This window comes from Lepidochelys kempii, chromosome 3, assembly GCF_965140285.1.
Source record: "Lepidochelys kempii isolate rLepKem1 chromosome 3, rLepKem1.hap1, whole genome shotgun sequence".
Classification (NCBI taxonomy): domain Eukaryota; kingdom Metazoa; phylum Chordata; order Testudines; family Cheloniidae; genus Lepidochelys; species Lepidochelys kempii.
In genome coordinates, this window is record NC_136382.1 from 160,420,086 (window position 1) to 160,440,050 (window position 19,965).

The 19,965-nt window shown below is 43.0% G+C and overlaps 1 protein-coding gene and 1 long non-coding RNA gene across 6 annotated transcripts; one reads left to right on the top strand and one right to left on the bottom strand.

The window, feature by feature from the left end:
• Positions 1-574: 574 nt before the first annotated feature.
• Positions 575-9,734, bottom strand: DEGS1 (delta 4-desaturase, sphingolipid 1). The gene is made up of 3 exons (XM_073338773.2): positions 9,578-9,734; positions 6,120-6,862; positions 575-3,189 (listed from the first exon to the last, which is right to left on the bottom strand). Exons 1-3 carry the CDS (start codon positions 9,657-9,659, stop codon positions 3,043-3,045), a joined length of 972 nt encoding a protein of 323 aa, XP_073194874.1. The 5' UTR covers positions 9,660-9,734; the 3' UTR covers positions 575-3,042.
• LOC140909459 (uncharacterized) lies at positions 8,735-19,680 on the top strand. 5 transcript variants are annotated; one of them, XR_012158216.2, is made up of 4 exons: positions 8,735-10,000; positions 11,691-11,783; positions 12,609-12,666; positions 12,908-19,680. It is a non-coding gene; the product is annotated as an uncharacterized LOC140909459 (long non-coding RNA). The 5 variants fall into 5 exon arrangements; XR_013635582.1 differs by lacking the exon at positions 8,735-10,000 and adding an exon at positions 10,010-10,664 and having other exon boundaries at positions 12,924-19,680; XR_012158218.2 differs by lacking the exon at positions 8,735-10,000 and adding an exon at positions 11,280-11,539 and having other exon boundaries at positions 12,924-19,680.
• The last annotated feature ends 285 nt before the right edge of the window (positions 19,681-19,965 follow it).

Below are 19,965 nucleotides of genomic sequence, written 5' to 3' on the forward strand. Positions count from 1 at the left end.
CTTCCCGACCCCAAATATGGCGATCAGCTGAACCCTGAGCAGGTGGGCAAGATTTACCAACCAGATACCCAGGAAAGAATTCTCTGTAGTAACTCAGATCCCACCCCATCTAACATCCCATCACAGGCCACAACCAATACTCCAAGGTCCTCCTCCTCCTTCGTTACTTCTAATTGATGCGTCCCCAGCTTGTAACTAAAATTCTTGTTATTAATCCCTAAATGCATGACCTTACACTTTTCACTATTAAATTTCATCCTATTACTATTACTCCAGTTTACAAGGTCATCCAGATTGTCCTGTATGATATCCCGGTCCTTCTCTAAATTGGCAATACCTCCCAGCCTTGTATCATCCGCAAACTTTATTAGCACACTCCCGCTTTTTGTGCCGAAGTCAGTAATAAAAAGATTAAATAAGATTAGTCCCAAAACCGATCCCTGAGGAACTCCACTGGTAACCTCCCTCCAGCCTGACAGTTCATTTCAAGCTGCTTCATATTTCTGCCCTTTATAAAAGTTTTTGGGGAGGTTAAGCTAGATTTAAGGTTTAGATCTAAAACATTACATTTGAATCCAATGAAAGTTAGTTTACTAGCAAGGCATCCAGCACAAAAGCCACTTTTCCAGTGTTATCCAAAAGCATTTATTTATATGTTTACCTTTAAGTACTGAACTTAGCTGACTATACTGCTGTAAAGAAAGCATAGTTAGGAAAAAAAAGTGATTGCAGTTACATGGTACACTAAGCCAGCTATTTTGTCATAGGCCCCAAATAAGTTAATTTGTTGTAAGTACCTAAACTTTTGTAGGGAGGCTGTAAATTTAAGCCACTAATATTTATGAATTAACCAAATTCAGACAGGCCTAAATTTTTAAAAGTGACTCAAGTTAGGCACCCATAATCACAAGGTCACTATTCAAAAAATAAGCATCTACTCCTATAGCAATCAGACCCTTTTAAAGTGGCTTGAGAAGGGCAAAAGAATGGAAACACAGGCCAAAATGGTTTTTCAGCCTCTGTTGTAAAGACCACCACTTAATGGAGGCAATTGATGACAGACATGCAAATTTGGGACTGCTGTTTTGGGTCAGATTTTTAAAGGTGCAACTAGGCACTTTTGAAAAAGCCCTCTTGGTGCCTTTAGAAATCTGGCCCTATAAACAATCACTCTAAAATGGCAGAAGGGGCATCAGCATAATTTTCTGTTTTTATATCAATTATTCTTCACAGAACATATCTAAGGTATCTGCATTTTTTTTTAAAGAGAGAAGGCAGTGAAAAGGAGAGAGGCAGGATTAGAAGATGCAGAAATTTACAGAGCCCACTTCCTGTTCTCCAGACATATTTCTAAGTAGATACTAACCTAGAATATATGGGAAAGGTTTTTGTATTAATGCAGTTTAGTTTTTAATTCTTTATTTTAACTACATTATTAAACGTGCACAAATGAGGGATAGCTCAGTGGTTTGTGCATTGACCTGCTAAACCCAGGGTTGTGAGTTCAATCCTTGAGGGGGTCATGTAGGGATCAGGGCAAAAATTGAGGACTGGTCCTGCTTTGAGCAGGGGGTTGGACTAGATGACCTCCTGAGGTCCCTTACAACCTTGATATTCTATGAAAAACTGGTTACAATAGCTATATTTCCCTGTTCAGGAGGCACCTAGTCATCTGTATACCTCAGGTGACATTTTTCCTAATTATCTGAAGTAATTACATTTTCTAGATGGAATAAGTATGTCATAAAATCTGTCAATTATAAGGGCAGCCCTAAGGGTGGGATCCATGAAGAGACTCAGGCATTGCAATGCAGAGTATCAGAGCAGCTAATGTCAGATGCCTGAACAATCTCAGGAACACCAGTTGCCAAAGCTGAGTTAGGCCTGCAGGCTGCCTACCCAATGAATGGGGAAGAGAGGCATCTTAGAATATGATCCACAGAAACAAGTACACTAGGCAGGGAGCACCTACACTAACCCATAGGAAATGCTAATGACATAAGGATCCCTCTTTGGAAGGGGTAGGGTTAAGTCCAGGCTACCTGATTTTAGCAATCCACAACTGGGTCCCAGCTAGCTAGAGGCAGCTTGGGAATTTAATTTTTTTTTTTATGGTAAGTGGGGGCAGCACCATCATTGGCAGTGTCTCTACTTGTGAGGTAAGTCCCTTTTCTTCATGTCAGTATAATGCCTGCATCTGTAATTTTCACTCCACACATTTGATGAAGTGGGTTCTAGCCCACAAAAGCTTCTGCCCAAACAAATCTGTTAGTCTTTAAGATGCCACGAGCCTCCCTGTTGTTTTCGTGGATATAGACTAACACAGCTACCCCCTGGTACTCAGCCTCATGAATTAGTTTTCAATACTAGTGGTAGTAGAGTTGTCATTACTGATAAAACCTGGATCTGCCACTGCTTTAGTTCAGCAGCGAATGAGCCAACAAGGCAGATTCACTCACTGACTAACTGTGGTTTAGATGGTTATTTTCTCCCCTACTGCCCACCCCCAAGAAGTTGAGACAGAAATAAGTTGAAATCACATTTAATGAAACAAGACTTAAGTTAATGTTAGCTTAGAATTAAGCTTATCAAGTATGAACTTTAATACCATAATTGACTAAGTTATGAGCATGGAATGGGCAGCATAGGACAAGCCAGAAGTGTAAATATTTTGAAGTATCTTTTATAGGTCTAGACAAGCCAGAAACAGGTGTTTGAGTACAAGATTTGTTAGCTGCTGTGAAATACATATTCTAAAACAAACTTAAATACTATTTTACACATAGATTGAGCATATTAAATCATGTGTTTTGTATATTAGTTACACTAATGACTGTTAGAATGTTTAGGCTAATGTCTAATTAGAATGGTAGTCTAATTAGTCTGAAGAGGTCTGTTTTAGGATACACTAATGCATTCTTGTAGATGTCTGAAATTTAATAATTCAGGATACAAATAAGCTTCTTTAGCAAGAATTCCTTGTACCAGCTACTTGAAAATATCCTAGATCTTGCTTTGCAGAGTCTTTTGGTTGGCAGAAGTTTAATCCTGTTTCACATCACCCTTTAATTTCCTTTTCATGCGTGAGTAAGGGCTGATTGAGTCATCCATCACAAAGTCATAAAGCACTTTTATCCAGGAGTTATATTGTGGAAGATGATCATAGTATTCAGCTGCTATTTTCTTCACCTAAGAGGAAAAAATTAAGGTTTATTCATATTTAAGCTCAAGACTTCTTCCCCTCCAGTGTTTCTGCCAGTATTTCTAGAAGCAGAAGAGAAAGTCTTCAAACAACTGGGAGTGCTAAGAAATTTACTTTTAGCAGCATTAGCTGATTATAAATTTAGACCTTATAGGTTGTCAGTTTCAAATTTAAAATGAAATGGATTTTTAATAAACCTGTGGGGTTTTTTTTAGTAAATTGTATTCACCCAATGTAGAGCTATCAAAGTTTTAACACGCATTGTTGGGAGAAGGCAAAGCTGTTTTAATGCCCAAGCCAGCTGCTTGCTTAATATCTGATTACAGGCAAGGCCTTTTTAGGTACTCCTAAACTAACAGAGGTGGGATCTACATGGGATATTCAGCCCATCATGGTTCTTTCTTTGTCCAGAGTGTGTTACACTCTTCCCCCTCCCCCCAAAGAAGTGCCACTGGTCTGCTTTTGTTTATCTGAATGAGGCTACGGCTACACTACAGAGCTTACAGTGGCACAGCTGCACCACTGCTAGTACAGACAGTAAGCAGATGGGAGAGAGAGGTCTCCCATCAACTTAATCACTCCAGCTCCCACAAGCAGCAGTAGCATCAGCAGGAGACAGTCTGCTAACATAGTGCTGTCCACACTGGTGTTAGGTTGGTGTAACTTAAGTCATTCAGGAAGGTGGTAGCGTGTACATAGCCTCAGACTGAACTAGAACTGAGTGGTGTAACACTTGGTATATAAAAAACAAACGTTCACCCAACAGTGGTCCAAGGAGTTTATACACAGAAGGGGCTTAGAAGCAAGGGGACCAAAGTATTGAAGACGACTGGGTTCTGAATTGGGAACAATCAAGCAGTTGGCACAGAGCTGAAATGGGGATGTGGGTAGGGAAGAGAGGAGAGAAAAAGCTTGAAAATTTGGGTCTGAGATTGAGACAACTGGTCTGGCATGAGCATTTGAAGCCCCTGATTATAATCAGTCAGGGCAGATATATTGGTGCAGTAACAGCTGATGAACTACTCTGAAATGGAAGACTAATAGTCAGGGCAACCTGTGACACTTATTGACCAAGTACCTTTTCCCGGTACCTATCAATACAGTACAGCAAGCAGCCTAGGAACTTCAGATGCATCTGAGACTATCAGTGCTTTCTGGGCACTGAATTTAGAACATTGAGATACGGATCTTCTAACTGGTCTTCTCAGAGTAGAAATCCATTAAGATGCCCTCATTAATGATTCCACAGGGAGAGGCAGAATAAATATTCCCAGTTCAAAACCTGCAGAAAGGCCAGTTGTTCCCCCACAGTGTGGTTTGCATTAAGTATTCCAAAGGGCATTTGTTAATATATGTTATGCAACTTTACTACTTGCTCTTTTTTGAACTGCAACAACCTTTAGGAATCTTAAATTCTGAAGAAATTATGTGACATGATTGAAGACAGACTTATGTATAATGGTTACTTGAAGGATTTCTCAGATTCCATTGTAGGACATAGGAATTAAGTCTTAAAATTGCTAAACAGCTGCATCTCACATGTGGAGGTAGTAATATTGACAAAAAACAAACCAATACTGTCTCCATTGCAGCTTCAGAGGAAACTATACCAGTTGGGAACTAGTGAAAAAACTCAGTTGAGATGTGGCCAGAGTACTGCATTTGTGGCAGTACAGGTGCAGTTAAATTGGCATGCAGATATAAAAAAGCTTTACTTAATGTTTGTGGTAGGATGATCCATCAAGAATTTCAAAACTCCCCCAATGTTAGTCTGAGGTAAACATTTAGTTTTTGCTGGTTAACATGAAGCTGTTAATCAGTTTGCTAAAAATAGTCAAGAGAAGCATCCCTATGTAAGCAGAAGGGATCAGACTAGCTATGCAAGCTTTTATTTAAGAGAAATGCTCAAACTAAAATGCAGTCTTTTTTTAAAGAATGTAGTTTCACTGTTCTTGTTTCCTCCCATTTTTGTTTTATAGTGAGTGTTTTTCTACTGCTGTGTGGGAAAGAGAAACTGAATTATTACAAAAAACCAAGTATGCAAGGTGCTATCAAGTACTACCCAGCAAATAGAAAAACAGATTGCAAGGCTGGATGGGGGGGAAGGACAATTAGAAGTAACACTTAAGATTGCTATAACAGAATTATTTCACATAATGTAGTTTTAAGTCTCTAGTGGATACTTAAGGTACTGCTACTTTAAGTGTCCTACTTCAACCAAAAATTTAACTAAAACAGGGGCAGGCAAACTACAGCCCAGATCAGGCCCGCTAGCTGTTTTAATCCAGCCCTCAAGCTCCCACTGGGGAGCGGGGTCTCAGGCTTGCCCCCCTCCAGCCAGGGAGCAGGGTCGGGGGCTGCTTTGTGCAGCTCCTGGAAGCAGTGGCATGGCCCCCCCTCTGGCTCCTATTCATAAGGGTAGCCAGGGGGCTCTGCTCTGCACACTGCCCTACCCCTGCAGCTCCCATTGTCTGGGAACTGTGGCCAATGGGAGCTGCAGGGGCAGTGCCAGCAGACAGGGCAAGGCACAAAGCTGACTGACTCCTAGGTGGAGATGTGGCCAGGCAAAAGGGAAATGTGCCCCAACCCCCTGCCCTAATCCCCCCTCCTGCTCTCTGAACCCCTCAGTCCCAGCCCAGAGCCCCTTCCTGCACCCCCAGCTGGAGCCCTCACACCCCCCTTCCCCAGCCCAGAGCCCCCTCCTGCACCCTGAACTCCTCATTTCTGGCCCGAGCCCAGAACCAGCAATCCCCACCCCTCAACCGCAATTTCGTGAGCATTCATGGCCCGCCAGACAATTTCTATACCCAGATGTGGCCCTCGGGCCAAAAAGTTTGCCAACCCCTAAACTAAAACAAGCACTGAAGTAAGCTTCAGTTTACCATTAGCTTTATATAATTCTTGAAAGTGTACTTACCAATGGAAGGTTCTTGCCAGGAATATTGGGAAAGTCATGGTGTTCATTGTGGTAGCCAACATTAAAAGTGAGCAAATTAAGTGGCCCATAATAGGAGTAAGTCTCATGTCCCTTTAAGAACATATAATGTTCAGCTATGAAGTGTCCTGAAATTGGGTGCAATCCCAGTCCAAGTATTGATCCTGCAAGCATGTAGAAGGCTGATTTAATTCCCAAGTAGTAGTATATTACAACATCAAAAGAGAGCTGAGCCAACAAGTTGATGATTTCCAATCGAGAAATTGGTTTGGGATTAATGCAGAGAGGTCGAATAGCATAGAAAAAGGGCTGAAGAACAATCCATATGAACTTCCTAAAACGAGTACAGAAAAACCAGCCTTCAAAGTCAGTAGGAATGTCCACATCAATTCCATCACCTCCTAGATAGCGATGATGATCCATGTGGTATCTCTTGAAAGATATAGAGTATGGGAGGCCAAGAGGGAGATTGGCAAATATTCCAAACCACCGATTCCACATAGCTCTGCAGTTGCCAAAGGCACTATTGTGAGAGATCTCATGAATAGCCAGAGTCATTGAGTGACTGATGCAGCTGCCAAAAACGTACGCCCAGAACATAACCCATTTCCAGTCCAAGTCTTTAACTAGATAAAATGCAATCAACTGCCCAAGAACCATCAGTACAACCACCCAGATCAAGTTGTAGTCTGGCTTCATTAAAGCTTTTATTTCTGGATGTTTAGCTGTTATGGGGAGAAGATAAACAGTTACATGCAAAGAAAAATGTCACAAGTACTCTTTAGTAGAGCCAAAGTTTTCTCAGCCACACAAACAGCTTACTAGTACACCTCTCTTCCCCCCCCCCCCCCCAAATGGATTCCATTCATTAAGGAATAAGTCCACTCAACTCAAATCTTCCTACATTTTTGGTAATTCAATTACATTAGTAGTTTGCATGTACGTGTTGGGAATTGTTTGAATGCTGTAGGCATGTGTATCCCTGAAATATTGAGCAAGATCAAAGAGTGCTGCTGTAGTTTAGTGGTACTTGGTGTTATTTTCATCTAGAAACCCAAAGCCTCTTAATACTTAGCATGCAATTCCACAGTTTGTTACAGAGTTAAAATTAATCCTACACCTGAGGCACATATTACACCCTTTTTAGGGATGAGAAAATTAAAGATAAGCAACTTCAGACTCATCTTGGGCAGACATGTAAAGATTCCTATTTATGAACTGTCATTTTTACTTCAGTAATTAAGCTTCTGAAAGTACTGTTAGTTGCATTAATATGCCTTTAAGACCAAGAGTGTACAAGCAGCATTTGTTACACAACCCACCAAAGATTTATAGTCCTTGCTAGAGTTGTATACATCACAGCTGCCAGATAATTATATTTCAGGCTCTATACCAGCTTTTACCATAGGTACAGCCAGGGAAGATGGCTTGGGAAGCTGTAGCAAAACAAGGCAGACAACCCAAACTGCAAAAGGTCCTAACCTTAAGTGGTCATGGACAAGGAGACAGCATGGTCGAAAACTTGATACAACTTCCTGAGGCTTAGTATTACCTTCCCAGAACAGACAACCTCAGCTAATAAAACTGCTCTTCCTCCACATCCCACTCTTGGGATGACTTGGTTGTGCAGAGGTGTAAGCTACACTTAATTTAGGCAAATCTGGACCACTGTCATAAAGCTAGTCGCAAACTAGTCAGAGTACTGACTATTTTGTACACTTCAGGGTGTTAATGCTCACTTTAGGGTTTAAAAAGTAACCTCTGCATTTGGTATAGTAGTGTTTCCCAGCCTCAAGAAAATGAAATTAAAGTGAAACCAATCCCCACCCATCAGTTAGAGGCAGAACCACCATAATTTATACGTAGTGTTTCTTTTTAGCAATTTGAGTTCTATGTAGATGGCCAAAAAAAAAATCACACACACACTAACAAGTAATGTTTCTGTAATATTCCCTAGTGCACTTTAATGTAGCACTGCTTCAACGACCACGACATTCACACAGGAAGGAACCTTTAATGCACACCAGCAGGGTCCACATGGACAAACTAATGCACAGCACACTAGTGCACTTTAGAAATCACACCCCAGTTGTCTGCATTACTGCTATGTAGACAAGCACTCGGATACAAGGGCTCATTGCCAGTGTTAACTGAAAAAACACCCCAATTTAAAAAAAGGGAAGTGTTCATCCGGTCACAACTGATCAGAAGTCCTATTTAAGTCTCCTATGGACTTCTCCCTAAGTAGTTCTTCATGTCCGCCCCTCTACTTCAGGGGTGGGGCAAGGTCTGCTTTTTGCAAACACTGTAGTATAGTCACCATTTCCCTTTCCACCACCCTATAAGCACTGTCAGTTTCGTATATAACTGGCCACATCCATCACTGTACTACACAGCCCAACAGTACACATCATGAAAATGCAGCCTGCTTCACGATTTCCATCTCAAACAGTTCTGCCAGCAAGATCAAAATACAAAACTCTTCTTAGAGCTTTTCCTCCTCCTCCTCCTCTCCTTCACGTGTGTATAAGTGTACCATTTCCCAGGCCATCAGTTTTAAGAAATATTCCGGAGACGTTACCGGAAGCCAACCCACCCGTCCTCCCTCCAGCGCGTTACCTAGAAAGAGGCTAACGACCGCAGCGAGTGCACTTGAGAGGGGCATGACAATTTGATGAGTGTCTGACCACAGGACAATCCCCTCCCCCAAATCAGCTGAGCGGAAGACAGCCCAAAATGACTCCGAGGGCGAGGAGCCTCCCCGTGCGCGTGCAGAGCCGCTGGCCAGGAGGGCGGATCTGCAGGGTTGACTCCGGCCTCTGGACAGTCCAGAAACGCCTCATTCCGGGGCTCTGCTCGCGGGCCGCCGAGCGAGGCGTCTCGCCCCCCCTCTCAGCAGGGCTGGGGGGGGGGGAGGGGGAGAGAAGTCCTGGCGGCAACCGCGCTGCCCGCCCCCACCCCAGGCCGGCCGGAGGGAGGAGCGGTGTCTAGCGGTCACGGATGGGGTGGGCCCTTCGAGGCGCCTGAAGAGCTCGGCCTCCGAGCCTGGCTCAAGGGGCCGACCCGTTTGTCACCCGCCTGCCCCCCTTCCTCGGCAGCCATTTTACCAGGCTCGCCACCCCCGAAACGGGCCCTCTCGGCGCTGGGGACACCCACGAGGCCTCCACACACGCCACCTGCCCTCGACCGGGCCGCCCCGTCCCGCAGGCAGCACCCCTCCCGTGCGCGCAGGGCGACAAGCGGGTCCGGCTGCCAGCGGATACGGCGAGCCTGGAGGCGACCGGTTCCCTGTGGGGAGGCACCAGGCCCTTCCCCCCGCCGCCGGAACGGGTAGAGCCCAGGGCACCTCCGGCTCTGACAGCGAGCCGGCTGGGGGGAGACACGCGCCGCCAGCAGGACGCCCCGGCGCTGAGGGGAAGCTGCCTGGGCCCCTCGCTCACCTAGGATCGCTTTGCGGCGATCGGCGTGGGGCTGGTCCGTATAAACCCACTCGAAGTCCTCCCGAGCTACCGCGTTCCCCATCGCTGCCGCGCCCGCCCGCCCGGACGCCTCCTCGGCTGACTCGACTGGCACGCGGACGGAGCTTGGCGGCGGCGCCGCTCCCCCTTTATATAGCGAGAAGGTGTCTCGCCGGCTACGCCCCCACTGCTGCTGATTGGCCGGGGGCTGATGGCCTCACCCCCCACCCCTTGCTCAACCCGTTTTTACTGACCCCCACCCCCACCCCCTTTGTGCTCTACGAATATTTACAAAGATTTTAAAGGATTAAATAACGGTGTTTGCAGATAATATTCGGGGCCCCACGGGGCGGGGCAAGAAGTGACGTAGGCGGCGGCGGGAGCCTAGTGAAGGAGGACCGTTAGGTAGTTGGCTGGGGCGGGGGTGGCCGCGGCGCGAGCGCTGCCCGCCCCGGGGGAGGCCGGGTCTGTCAGCATGTCACCCTCCTCGGGTAGGGGGCGGGGGGCAGAGGGGAGCCCCCGCATCGCCCCTCCCCCAGACACCGCTCCCTCGTGCCGCCCCCCCCCCAATACTACGTTCTAGCCTCCCCCGGCTGCTTCCCTATCCACCGCCTTGCCAAGCCCCGCTTCTGCGGGCCCGGCGTGTCCTCCTCGCCGCGTGTCCCCACGTCGCCCCCCCACCCCCCATCTGGGGTGGGAAATAATGGGGGTCATACAGAGGCGCGGGGGCTGCAGAGAGTCCCTGAAACAGAGGATGGCCATGGGGCAGGGGAGGTTGGAGGGATGCAAGAAGCCCCCCCCCCCCGTGTGTGCGAAACGCTTGGCCTGCGTCAGCAGCAAAGCACCCTCCTATCCTGGCCGGTCACGGGCTGATTTCCCAGCCTCTGAAATGGTGCTAACACGCTTTGCGGGGCTGGGGGATCCATATGTGCACACACCATGCTGTGCAGGCATGACGTGTTGCTGTGATACTCATGTATATCTGTGTGCACGGCCGGTTAGCTTGAGGTGTATGACACCAAGGTTGCCTCTAACCAAACTCTCCCTGCAGGGAAAGCCCTGGCTCCAGGTAAGTGGTGCTTTAAGGGCTTTGGCTTCACAGACCCAAAGGTGATGTTTTTTACAGCCAGATAAGGAAGGCGTGATAGTTATCGCACTGTAAAATCCTAAGTGGTGACAGAGGCCCTTGTATTTTTCCCTGAGGAACCTAGGCGAGGTCAACACTAGATCCCAGCCAAGGGTTGACCTCGCCTAGTTCACCTGGCAAAAAAGTGAGAGTGCCCTGTCTCCTCTGTGTTTTTACAATGGGATAGGTTAATGCGCATGACCTATCACAAGATAAAAACACGTTTCTGTCAGTCACAGTTGAGGTAGCTGGTCTATCAAGTGGCATGGGCTGAAGCTCAAGTAAGACTGATGCTGGAGCTAGAGATGCAGTCCGGACTCCACTACAAATACAAACACCCTGGGCTGCTGGTACAATCACTCTGTGCAGCTTGAGTGGGTTTCTTTTGGTGTGTAGTGGTTTAGTGTTTTTTTTGTTGTTGGTTTTGTTTTTGGTTGGGTTTTTTGTTTGTTTGTTTGTTTTTTTCATAATGTCAAGTGTTTTCACTCAAGCGAGGCTAACTCAACAGGAGTTAACTCTGCTGTGGATATTATTAATCTTGTCTTGTCTTTGGAAGGTTTATGTCTCTATTTGAGGCTTGCTTTCACTACTGTGTTAGCTCCGGAGTTGGTTGAGGTAACACACCTGAGTTATATCTCGACTTCACACTGCAGTGAAGACAAGCCTTGAGTCTTGGAGGACTGAGAGTGGTGTACATAGTACAGATACTGTGCAGTAGCAGGGAAAGTGATCTGCTTCTAAAGAATGCAAATCTAGTTCTCTGGCAGAATATTGTCCACAAATGGAGAGGATGGGCAGCAACTAGGAAGCTAAGTCAGGTGATGCAAAGATTCTGAAGTCTGTTGTGAACCTAAGCACATTGTCTTGGAACAATATGTGCCCATTGTGTTTGTACTTTGACTCAAAATGAATGAATGTACTTTGTACTCAAAATGAAAATAATCAAAATCATTCTTTTTAAACATACAGAGAACTGATTATCATACGATGAGGTGTAATGCCCTACCTGCAAAGTTCCTATACTATGATGGATCCATCAAAGTTCAGAAGGAGCCAGTCAAGGTAGGTTTTTATTATCATTAATATTTATACTATGGTAGTGACCAAAGGCCTACTTGGGATTGGGGGCACCACGTGGTGCTGTAGAAACAGAAAAGAGACAATCCCTGCTTTGCAAGGTTTTCAGTCTAAAAACATACACAGACAAAGGATAGGACATGTGGAGACAACATAGGAACAAATGAATCTGGCTTTGTTAGCTATGTGAATTTTTTTTAAGTGAAGTACTGGTAGTGAGGAAGAGAATAGGACAAGGAAAGTGGGAAAGGAGAACAGTCACAGCTTGTCACCTGCCTCGATATGAAAGCTGGATTTTGTAAACATCATAGCAGAGGCAAGTCTTACAGAAGGATTTAAAGTAGAGCTGTTGATTAGTCACAGTTAACTCACGCGATTAACTCCAAAAAATTAATTGCAATTAATTGCAGTTTTAATCGCATTGTTAAACAATAGAATACCAATTGAAATACATTAACTATTTTGGATGTTTTTCTACATTTTCATATATATTGTATTCTGTGTTGTAATTGAAAATCAAAGTGTATATTATTTTTTATTACAAATATTTGCACTGTAAAATGATAAACAAAAGAAATAGTATTTTTCAATTCACCTCATACAAGTACTGTAGTGCAATTTCTTTACTGTGAAAGTGCAATTTACAAATGTAGGGGTTTTTTTGTTTCATAGCTACGTGCAAAACCAAAACAATGTAAAACTGCAGAGCCTGCAAGTCTACTCAGTCCTACTTCTTGTTCAGCCAGTCGCTAAGACAAACAAGTTTGTTTACATTTACAGGAGATAATGCTGCTCTCTTCTTATTTACAGTGTCACCAGAAAGTGAGAACAGGCATTTGCATGACACTTTTGTAGCTAGTACTACAAGGTATTTACATGCCAGATATGCTAAACATTTGTATGTCCCTTCATATGTCAGCCACCATTCCAGAGGACATGCTTTCATGCCGATGACACTTGTTAAAAAAATAATGCGTTAATTACATTTGTGACTGAACTCCTTGGGGGGAGAATTGTATGTCCCCTGCTCTGTTTTACCCACATTCTGCCATATAGTTCATGTTATAACAGTTTCGGATGATGACCTGGCATATGTTGTTCATTTTAAGAATACTTTCACTGCAGATTTCACAAAACACAAAGAAGGTACCAATGTGAGATTTCTAAAGATAGCTACAGCACTCGACCCAGGGTTTAAGAATCTGAAGTGCCTTCCAAAATCTGAGAGGGACAAGGTGTGGAGCATGCTTTCAGAAGTCTTAAAAGAGCAACACTCCGATGCAGAAACTACAGATCCTGAAACACCAAAAAAGAAAATCAACCTTCTGCTGGTGGGATCTGACTCAGATAATGAAAATGAACATCCGCTGGTCCGCACTGCTTTGGATTGTTATTGAACAGAACCCATCATCAGCATGGACACATGTCTCCTAGAATGGTGATTGAAGCATGAAGGGACATATGAATCTTTAGTGCATCTGGCACGTAAATATCTTGCGATGCTGGCTACATCAGTCCCATGCTCTTTTGAAAATGAGGCCCTGCGTGAAGTGCGTGCAATCTTGTAAAACAGCAGTTTGAAATAAGGGCAGCAGTGAGGATTTTCTTTTCCCTTTCAAAAATTAATGCTGCAAGAAAAAAAGAAGAAAAGAAAAAGAAAAGTGGACACTGAGTGTCAGATTTTCAACAAAGAATGGAATGCAAAATATTTTTTTACAAACATGAACTCGAAGGCTGTATGCCTGATTTGTCAGGCGAGCATCGCAGTGTTCAAGGAGCATCGCAGTGTTCAAGTTTGAATTGCCATTTTTCAACAAAACATCCTAATTATGGCAGCAATTTAACAACTGAGGAATGGGCAAGAAAAGCGGAGAAACTTGCCACGAACTTAAAAGCTCAGCTAAATATTTGTGCAACAGGGTACAGTTCAGGAAGCCACCTCAAAGGCAAGTTATGTTCTGGCGTTTGAAATCACTAAACAAAATAAGCCTTTTGCTGAAAGAATGCATGGTTGATGTTGCTGGCATGCTATGACCGGACTACCAAAACAAATTTGAGAACATTAGTTTGTCACAGACAATTGTTACTCGCTGTGTAGAAGTGATTGATGAACATTTGGCTTCTGAGTTGAACAAGAAAGCCCAGGGCTTTACGTTGTTTTCGTTAGCTCTCAATGACAGCACTGACATTAAGGACACAGCACAATTATTGATTTTTTTGTCAGAAGAATTGATGACAAATTTGAAATCACAGAGGAATTTTTATCAATGGAATCAATGAAAGGCACAACTAAGGGATCGGATTTATATGAGAGGGTGTCTGGCTGCCTTGAACATCTGAAGCTCCCCTGGAGTAAACTGACAAACGTAACCACAGATGGATTGCCAAATTTAATTGGGAAAAACGTAGGACTTTTAAAAAGAATTCAGGACAAAGTAAAAGAAGATGACCCTGATAAAGAGGTGATTTTTCTGCATTGTATTATATACATCAGGAGGGCCTCTGCAAAAATGTCCTGGACATCGATCATGTTGTTCACACAATAGTGAAAATAGTGAATTACATAAGAGCGAGGGGACTTAATCATTGGCAATTCATTTCCCTTCTTGAAGACACTGATTGAGAACACGAGGACTTACTTTATCATACAAAGAAAAGGAGTACTTGTGGCACCTTAGAGACTAACCAATTTATCATACAAATGTCCACTGGCTCAGCCTAGGAAAGGAATTGCAGCAATTTGGGAGTTCAGAGATGAAAGTTGCATTTTTCTGGAGATGCAGGGGAAAGAAAATGATTTCCCTGAATTAAAGAATTCAAACTGGGTGTGCGACCTTGCTTTTGGTGGGGATCTCTTGGCACATTTAAATGAACTTAATGTGAAACTGCAAGGAAAGAATGTGTTTGTACATGAATTGTATTCTAGTGTGAGAGTTTTCAAAGTCAAGTTAGTCTTGTTTTCAAAACAAATTAAGGACAAAGTGTTCGCTCACTTTCCAACACTGAAATACTTGGAAGTTTCGCCGGAGCAGACAGAAAAGTACAGCAAAATGAGTGACTTGCACGGAGAATTTTCTTGTTGATTCTCTGACTTTGAGAAGATAGAGAAGATGCTGGAGCTGGTATCATGCCCACTGTCATTTGACTACGAGGGACCACCGCAAGAATTACAAGTGGAGCTCATTGATCTCCAATGCAATTTCAACTTGAAGGAAAAGAACAATTGAGAAAAACTGTATGAGTTTTATGTCCTCTTGAGTGAAACAAAGTTCCCAAATATCTGCAAGGTGTCACAGAAAATCCTTGTTTTGTTCGGCTGTGTGTGCAAACAAACATTTTCCCTGCTGAATTACAACAAATCTGCTTTGCATTATATTCAGCAGTAATGCAAGAAACCTACAGGCCTGTATCCTGTAAGACATTAGCTTTAGCAAGTTAGCATAAGGCTTGAGGCCTATGAACCTTGAACAGATAAGCTTTGCATAGATAAACGGCCCAACGGAAAACCCAAAGTATTTGGGGAGCTGAAAATAGAGTTTAAGGGGAAGTTCTGACCACAGGTACATGAGTCAACCACAGAAGTGTCCTGGCAAAGAACTTATGTACATAACAGGTACATGAAATACGTCTAAGTCTAGCCTGCTTGCTCGCCTATATATCTTTTCTTATAAGTTTCTTATTTTCTTATGGGTTTGATTATTTGTTTTATTATTATAGCTTTACATTAGAGTATATTTTGGCTGTAACACAAGGGACCTGCAGGCCACATCCTATACGTTGAGCTAAGACAAAGTTAGCATACATAAGTTTAGGACCTTTCACCTACATCAGTGGTTCTCAAACTTTTGTACTGGTGACCCCTTTCACATAGCAAGCCTCTGAGTGTGACCCCCCTTATAAATTAAAAACACTTTTAAATATATTTAACACCATTATAAATGCTGTAGGCAAAACGGGGTTTGGGGGAGGGAGGCTGACAGCTTGCGACCCCCCATGTAATAACCTCGTGACACCCTGAGGGGTCCTGACCCCCAGTTTGAGAGCCCCTGACCTAGATAGATGGTGATAAGCTAAAGCATAAGGTCCATGTATGGCTGTGACCTTTAACATAGAGGATGCATTAAAGCAGGTTGGCATAAGGGCTTTCCTAAGGTCATACCCTTTTAAACTAAACAGGTACATCACAATTTGGAACTTGGAAAGAACCAAAATAGCCAGTTAGGACAGAAATAACAAATGTGATACCTAATCACAAAAGGGCCATGGTATCAAATTGATGCATATGATAATAAGTTGAGATCACTGATATACTAAGCTATAGAAAAAAGACACTCCAACGTTAGTAAGGTGAGGAAATACAAATAAGGAAGGGGAAAATCCCTTACAACAATGCGTCAAACATAGCGGCATCAACGTAACATATTATAAAAGTGGCATCCCAGCCTAGGGGCAGTAGAGAGAGAAAGATGTAGTCCTTGGGAGGTGCCAGAATGATGGCCCCTGGTGATGATGGGGAAGGTGATGTGATACTTATAAGAAGCACACAGGATCTTTTATAAGAGAGAAGGCAAATATGCCGTATTCATTGAGAATACAAAAGTTAGCATATGCTTTTCAGTCACACACACGTACACATCATGCAAACAGTCCTGCCAGTTGATGTTTTTATAGTTACCAGTCTGTTGTAGCTCGAGTCAATCTAATGGCCAGTTAGATTGAACACGAGTGAGGAGCTGGGCTCTGTCGATCGCGATCCGATGCTCCGAGGTTTTGGCAGGACTGAACCCAGAGTTTCATGGCAAAACACTCCAGCTTTATACTTGTAAATTCCCATTTGAGTCCATCAATTTTGCAATGTCATCCTGTAATCATTAGTCCTTAAGTGGTAGTAATCTTGGGGTTTTCCACTGTTATCATTTGATGAAAAGAAGAGGAATACTTGTGGCACTTTAGAGACTAACAAATTTATTTGAGCATCCGATGAAGTGAGCTGTAGCTCACGAAAGCTTATGCTCAAATAAACTTGTTAGTCCCTAAGGTGCCACAATTACTCCTTTTCTTTTTGCGAATACAGATTAACACAGCTGCTACTCTGAAACCTATCGTTTGATGGTTATTGTCAGGCTTCCCATCATTATCTCCTATTTGTTGCCTTGCCTTCCGGGGCGGTTGCCTCACCTCTGAGGCCATCAATGCTGCTAACATGTTTAGCATCGGATACAATGGATGTTTTCTGATTGTCTCCTGGTGTTTCCAAGTCTCTCACTTTTCTTGAGGATCTGGACATTTGTGATGGGTTTCACACCTTATCTTTTCCTGATGCATTCATTCCTCATTCACACAAACAATCTCTCACAGAGAAGACAGCAGTATTTTATACAGTAGAATACATTGTAAATTAAACTTCACTTAAATCTTGTGGTCAAAACAGTTTACATTTTTCAGAGTAGCAGCCGTGTTAGTCTGTATCGGCAAAAAGAAAAGGAGTACTTGTGGCACCTTAGAGACTTTAGAGAATTTATTTGAGCATAAACTTTCGTGAGCTACAGCTCACTTCATCGGATGCATGCAGTGGAAAATACAGTGGGGAGATTTTATATACACAGAGAACATGAAACAATGGGTGTTACCATACACACTGTAAGGAGAGTGATCAGGTAAGGTGAGCTATTACCAGCTATTATCAGGAGAGAAAAAAAAACCTTTTGTAGTGATAATCAAGGTGGGCCATTTCCAGCAGTTTACTTTGTGGCTCAGGCCTTTAACATTCGTTTAATCTAATTAACACAGACACAATACAAGATCCTGTCTTTTACTCAAAAAGAAAAGGAGTACTTGTGGCACCTTAGAGACTAACCAATTTATTTGAGCATAAGCTTTCGTGAGCTACAGCTCACTTCATCGGATGCATACTGTGGAAAGTGTAGAAGATCTTTTATACACACAAAGCATGAAAAAATACCTCCCCCCACCCCACTCTCCTGCTGGCAATAGCTTATCTAAAGTGATCACTCTCCTTACAATGTGTATGATAATCAAGTTGGGCTAACACGGCTGTTACTCTGAAACCTGTCTTTTACTCACTAAACCTTAAACCAAAGAAATGACTAGAGGGAAGTTTATAATGCATATAGGAAACAAGATCCCAGTCTCATTCCTTTCTGTTATTCAGAAAGGGTGGCTGGCAGAATTAATTCAAAGTTTACATCAATTTTTATAGTACAGTTATAAAATCCTGTCCCTACAGTGATGGTGATGAGAAAGATGATGGCTAACATTTCAGGTTGTTCTACAGGAGATGGTATGAGTATATGGATGTACAGATGTACATTCTGTAGTATCTCTATCTATTTTACTAAGTTGGGGTGTTTGTGACTGTGTTAAATGTATTAAACTATATTTGTAAATATAAAAGAGTTCCTATAGTGTGAGTGTTGTAACTGTACACATCGGGGTTCCCAACTATATAATAATTTGAATAATACTGGCCTTGATCTTGGGGCAAGAACCTGGCAACCCTAAAAGTGATAACTGGGGATTCTTAAGTAATCAATATAATTAATACATAAGCTAAAGGTCAGGCAAAAAGATGCACATCTCTCTCCCTCCTAACCAGGGTTTTTCCAGGCTGCGTGTTTCCCTGCCTATGCTGTGATATCAACAGCAAGCTAGACTGCCTCTCTCTAAAAATCCCCAGGAAAACCCGTCAGTACTGTTTGTCCCATCAATACTGTCTGTCCCAAAAGTCCATTGTTGTCTCCCCCAGTCTGAAATTCATAACATTTCCTACAGTTTACAATAATACATAAACTTTGTAGTCAATACAGAGGATTCCAAAGATACTTAAACTTAATTCAATAAAGTTTGTAAAGATATTGGCAGAAAATTGTCATATCTGTCACAATTCAGATCCCCTCTTTGTAGCATACACACAGTGTGAAAACCCCTAGTTGTGATCTTTCACTTCTTTACAAGACCTTGTTAGGGATCTTAAATAGCACAAAGAACCTTGATAGGGCATTCTCCATAGGTGGACTTCACTCTTCCTGTAGACAGAAAGCAACATTACTCTCTCCTTGTATCCGATGAAGTGGGCTGTAGCCCACAAAAGCTTATGCTCAAATAAATTTGTTAGTCTGTAAGGTGCCACAAGTACTCCTGTTCTCTCTCCTTTCTGGGGTTTAAAAAATAAAAATCTGATCATTTGTCCAGGCTTCATGCATAGAAAAGTTTACTGATCCTGCAAGCGTTTGTATTGTTCTTTCCCAAGAATTTTTTTGTCCAGGCACCTCAATATCTGTGCTACTGTTAACTACGTAAAAACTCCTTAATTTCACAAATGTAATGTTAATATTTGAGCCTGTCATAAATATAAAGGGAAGGGTAACCACCTTTCTGATTACCATGCTATAAAATCCCTCCTGGCCAGAGGCAAAGTCCTTTTACCTGTAAAGGGTTAAGAAGCTCAGGTAACCTGGCACCTGACCCAAAATGACCAATGAGGGGACAAGATACTTTCAAATCTGGAGGGGGGGAAAAGGCTTTTGTCTGTCTGTGCGATACCTTTGCCGGGAACAGATCAAGGATGCAAGCCCTCCAACTCCTGTAAAGTTAGTAAGTAATCTAGCTAGAAAATGCATTAGGTTTTCTTTGTTTTGGCTTGTAAAATTTGCTGTGCTGGAGGAAATGTTTATTTGTTTTTGTCCTGTTTTTGTGTCTTTTTGTACCTTAAGGTTTTGCCTAGAGGGATTCTCTATGTTTTGAATCCGACTGTCTGTAAGATTAACTTCCATTCTGATCTTACAGAGTTGTTCTCTTATCTTTTTTTTTGTTCTTCTAATAAAGTTCTGTTTTTTAAGAATCTGATTGGGTTTTTTTGGGTCTTAAAAATCCAAGGCTGGTCTGTGCTCATCTTGTTTATTCTCAAGCCTCCCCAGGAAAGGGAGTGTAAGGGCTTGGGGGGATATTTTGGGGAAATAGGAACTCCAAGTGGTCCTTTCCCTGATTGTTTGTTAAATCACTTGGTGGTGGCAGCATTTACCTAATCCAAGGGCAAAGACTTTGTGCCTTGGGGAATTTTTAATCTAAGCTGGTAGAAATAAGTTTAGGGGGTCTTTCATGCGGGTCCCCACATCTGTACCCTAGAGTTCAGAGTGGGGAAGGAACC

Coding starts and splice junctions, on each gene's coding strand:
- DEGS1 (XM_073338773.2), bottom strand. CDS start 9,659: ATGGGGAACGCGGTAGCTCGGGAGGACTTCGAGTGGGTTTATACGGAC. Junction 6,863..9,577: donor TCGCCGCAAAGCGATCCTAG/GTGAGCGAGGGG, acceptor TCCCCATAACAG/CTAAACATCCAGAAATAAAA. Junction 3,190..6,119: donor CTGGCAAGAACCTTCCATTG/GTAAGTACACTT, acceptor TTTTCCTCTTAG/GTGAAGAAAATAGCAGCTGA.